The sequence below is a fragment of the Cebus imitator genome, unplaced genomic scaffold (genome assembly GCF_001604975.1).
Source record: "Cebus imitator isolate Cc_AM_T3 unplaced genomic scaffold, Cebus_imitator-1.0 Scaffold297, whole genome shotgun sequence".
Taxonomy (NCBI): domain Eukaryota; kingdom Metazoa; phylum Chordata; class Mammalia; order Primates; family Cebidae; genus Cebus; species Cebus imitator.
The window spans coordinates 1,637,587-1,642,319 of record NW_016107612.1 but is presented as its reverse complement, the minus strand read 5'-3'; the positions used below and the strand labels follow the sequence as shown (position 1 = coordinate 1,642,319).

Sequence of the window (4,733 nt, the reverse complement as noted above, 5' to 3'; positions counted from 1 at the left end):
AGAGACGAGGTTTCACCATGTTGACCAGGATGGTCTCGATCTCTTGACCTCGTGATCCACCCGCCTCGGCCTCCCAAAGTGCTGGGATTACAGGCTTGAGCCACCGCGCCCAGCCTGCACATGAACTTTTTACTTGTTCTTCAGACTAAGACAATTGAGGATCAGAAATGGAAGATTTATTTATTTACATATTCATCTTTTGAAACCATGTATAATTATTGCCCTTTCAATGAACAAACTTGTTAACATTTTAGATTTAGGTGGCAGGTAGTTGGAGTTTGACCTTTTGAAGCATTAACTTGACTGGCTTTTCTATGTTTCTCCCCAGTGACCTGTGCATGGATTGTGCCTTGCAGCTGGAGACCTGCCCATTGTGTCGTAAAGAAATAGTATCTAGAATCAGACAGATTTCTCATATTTCATGACACATGTGAAGAGGCACCGCGGACTTTTTTCTACTCAATTCCAGCCAATCTTGAAAAGAAAAAGAAAAAAATCTAATCAGTTGTACACACATTGAAACTTAGAGCCATGGCCAGATTTTATGCTAAAAACGGTAGTTTGTCAAAGACAATTCTCTTAGAATCTAATCTAACTTGCCAGCCCTGAGAAAATTCCTTTTAAGGCCAAGGAAAGCCGAATGCTAGCAGCCCGGCCTGTGGTACTTCCATGAAAAACCATAGGAGACAGTGCCCTCCCAAGTACTGAAATCACACTGGAATCCTCCATGTTGGGTTCATTTGATTGTTTAACACGGGATGTGTTGTGCCATTCTGAAGTTTTTATTTGGGGCAGAAGTCTTTATGGAGATGTAAATGACAGCGTTTCTGGGTTATGCATAACTTCTCACTGGTCGGAGAGACACCGGTGGGTTAAGCATGGATATTGCACTGCAAGACTTGAATCTATAAAAATTAGAATTACACAGTCAGTACTACAAGCAAAACAGAGAACCTGAAAGAAGGTGCACAGACTGTAGGAAAAAAACCCAAATTTTTGATATTTCAGTGATTCCAAAGAACATTCTAGGTTTTTTTTTTTTTTTTTTTTTTTTGTTTTTTTTACTGCAGAAAATTGGTGATATTTTCACATTCATAGTGTTTCTATCCAGTTTCAGTACTCACATTTTATGAGGAAAAAATGTTTTATCAATGCAGGAGGAATTCTTAAATTAGCTGCAATGTTAGGTTGGAGAAAATTTGGTATTTAGGGTATTTTTAAGGTACCATCAAATCAGCTTTCTGTTTTTTTGTTTAAAAATTTTTTTAATCAGTGTTGTTTTTACAAGTAATATACTTTGAAACTCTTGAACTAATAGTCTCAAAAACTCTAGAGGACAGTCTGAGAACACGTATTTCTATTGTTCTAAATAAATACATGTTTTTGAATAGCAAGTTCAATCATGAATTATTGACTATGTCTTCATCAAAAGTGTTAATCCCTCTCAGGGTCTCTGGTGAAGACCTTCAAGAGTTTGGTTTTTTCTCCCAGGAAATTGGAAGGTAGAATTGTAAATTCATAGAACTTCTTTTATAATGGTGTACCTCAGCAGCTGCCTTTCAATTTATGCCAATTCCTTACAGAGTTTATACTTGAATAGTAAATATGTCTTCTGAGTTTTACAGTGTCTTAAACTCAACGCACATTTTTTTTTCTTCTTTTCCCACCCTTTCTTGTTTGTAGTTCATTATACCTGTCCTATTCCAGAGCTGATTTCCTTCCTGGCTGTACATGTTGGGGTGCTGGATTTTTTTCCATGTCTTTAGTCTTCCATAACTCCAAAAATATATATAAATATAAATATATATGTAGATACATGTTCTCTTCTTTAGCTTGTGGTGAATACAGTAATTTGCATTGAAGAATAAAACATCTGTTGCCTTTTTTGACTTAAGATTTCACAACTTTCATTGGTGTATACTGCTAAGGTTCCAAGACATTACACTCTTAGACTTTAAGGGCTACTTTTGGGGGTAGGAGAGAATCAAGTATTAGAATTAAGAATAAGGCCAATCACTTACTCATCCAGCACATTGTTATTGAGCACCTAATACGTGCTAGGCACTGTGCCTATGTGGTATACAAAATATCTGTTTGTAGAGCTTATGTCTAATAGTGGAGAGAAGACAATATATTTGTGTGTAACAAATTTTTAATGGAAAAGAATAGGGTCCTAGAGAGAATGAGGGGACCTAATTTAGATGGTGGTGGGATGTCAGAAGAAACCTGAGGAAGTAACACTAGTGAAACTTAAAGGAGGAAGTAGAACGTAGCCTGTCAGAGACTGAGGACTAGCTTCTAGGACTGGGAAGCTAGGCAAACACAACATTTTAGGCAAAGATACTGAGGAAGAACTGGTCTCAGTGGGTTTGGGGATCTGATGGAAGGTCCCTGTAACTAGAAAAATAGGAACCAAGTAGGTAGGATAGTAATGTTACAGTGTTGGAGTGGCCAGGGAACTGCTTATGAAGGCCATGTGAAGGATTTTTTATTTTATACTAAGTGCAGTAGAAAGCAAAGGTGTTTAAGCATGGACATGCCTTGATAAATAATTCTAAAAGATGGCTCTGGTTTCTATTCGGAGAATGGAATGGAGGAGTGGGGTGGGGTGGAGATAAAGGATAAGGAAAAAATGGAAATAGACCAGTAAAGAAACTTGGAAGTGGTCCAGCTGAGACTAAAGGTAATCTGTACATTTAGTGGAGATAGGGAAAAATAGATGGAATTAATAGATAATTTGCAAGGGAAAGTAATGTAGGAGCCCAACAGCTCTCTAAAAAGCTACCCTTGAACTTTGTTCCTAAGGAGGTTTACTTTTCTAATTCTTAACTTCTAGACCATAAAACAAAAGGACTTCAATATTAAATTCATTAAATCATCCGGGATGGAAGCTAAGTTGTAAATTTGGAGTTACCTCAAAGGAAAAGACAGGAACTCCACATCAAAGAAAAACTAGGGTTTAGCAAGCTATGTGGAAGAGTAAATAGTATATCCATAATCTGAACTGAATGCAAGCATTTAAGAGAAATTTAAAGCTAGACTTTTACTACTGATATATTGTTACCAGGGAGAAAAAAAATTATGGCATTTCGTCAGGTGATTCATTGGGGAAATCCAGCGTTTCAGCCAAAAAAAAGTTAATGAATTGCCTCCTTTTTCGAATGGCATACAGCAGGAGAAAGTCATGCTGCCATTTGCAGAGTGCCAGGAAACCATGATTCAGTCACAAAACATGCAATTTCACCAGCAGAAAATGACTTTTGCACAAGTTTCAGCCATCTTGAATGTGTATCCACCAAAACAAACCATCCACCTAAGATCAGCTCTTTGCAAGATTGCCCATTATTTACCTTTTGCTATTTATTCACTCAGAAGAATGCCTGGTGCCAACCCCCAAAGGATTTAATAAATGAGTATTAATGGAAAAACATTTAGTGTAGTCAAGTCAGTTTTTAATTTTTCTACAAGTGGAAAAAGGCTATTCTGTATTCAGAGAAAACATGATTTCCGGGAATATGTTTTAACAACCCAGGGATTAGGGGTGTATAGCATGATGGTTGAACACAGGTCCTTTGGAGTGGGACTGGACCCAGGACCCGCTAAGGTTTGCTTTCCCCGTCTGTAAAATGGAGATAATACCCACCTCATACTGGTTGGTTTTTGTTTTTATAGGGTTTCAAATATTTCAAAAGGAGACAATGTATTTATAAATGTTTAGTACATTAATACATCCCTGAGTGAGTGGGTACCTTTTAATCACCATTTGTTCCTAGAGCCAAGGGTGGTGAAATGGATTAAAAGATAGCCACAAATTGTCATCCCTCGCATCAAGAAATGAGGTTTAGATCTACTCTCCTTAAATTTGGGTGGCTCTGTGTCTGCTTGATAGTGGAACACAGTGGAAGGGTACTGTGCTGGTTTCCGGTACCAGGCATTTAAGTGACTGCCAGCTTCCGTTTCAGTGTCTCTTGAAACACTTGCTCTTGGACCCAGCACCATGGTGCAAGAAAAACCCAAGAATCCCCTGAATCCTATACATGGAGAGGAACTGAGACACCTCCACCCCCCACCCGCCCCCAACTCCCAGCCAGTTCTTTGGTCAGCATCCACAACTGGGCTCCCAGCCAAGAGTCAACACTAATTTGCCAGCCACGTGAGTAAACTCCTTGGAAGAAGCTCCTCTAGTCCATTCCAGCTGCCCCAGCCAACAGCAGATTAGTGAGCAAAATGGTTGTTTTAAATCACTAAGTTTTCACGTGGTTTGTAAAAGCAATAGATAACCAGAACAGATGGTGTTGCTCCTTCACTCCATAAATGACTTAGGAAGGGTAGGCAAGTTCATTTTGTCCAAAATGTGTGTTATATAGAGAAAGCAGGTCATGAAGAAATTTCTGAGTTTGCTGTGAGCTGTGTGACCAGGGCTTGACTAAACAACTCAGTCCAGTAATTCAGCAAACTTTTAAAATGCCTATCTTCCTCCTGGTGCTAAACAGAGTAACTCTTAACTGATGTCACCCAATTGGGTGTGGTGGCTCGCCTGTAATCCCAGCACTTTGGGAGGCCAAGGCTGGCGGATCACCTCAGGTCAGGAGTTTGAGATAACCCTGGTCAACATGGTGAAAGCCTGTCTCTACTAAAAATACAAAAATTAGCCGGGTGTACTGGCACAAATCCCAGCTACTTGGGAGGCTGAGGCAGGAGAATTCCTTGACCCCGGGAGGCAGAGGTTGCAG

At 39.3% G+C, this 4,733-nt stretch overlaps 1 protein-coding gene across 2 annotated transcripts in view; it reads left to right on the top strand.

The window, feature by feature from the left end:
* The window catches only part of RSPRY1 (ring finger and SPRY domain containing 1), a 52,393-nt gene extending 50,502 nt beyond the window's left edge, over positions 1-1,891 (top strand). The window contains exon 15 of one of the 2 annotated variants that reach the window (XM_017502649.2): positions 329-1,891. In XM_017502649.2, coding sequence (XP_017358138.1) covers positions 329-425 — 97 coding nt within the window. In that variant the 3' untranslated portion in view covers positions 426-1,891. The remainder of the gene's footprint in view (positions 1-328) is intronic. The other variant, XM_037729299.1, reaches the window with a different exon arrangement.
* Positions 1,892-4,733: the final 2,842 nt, after the last annotated feature.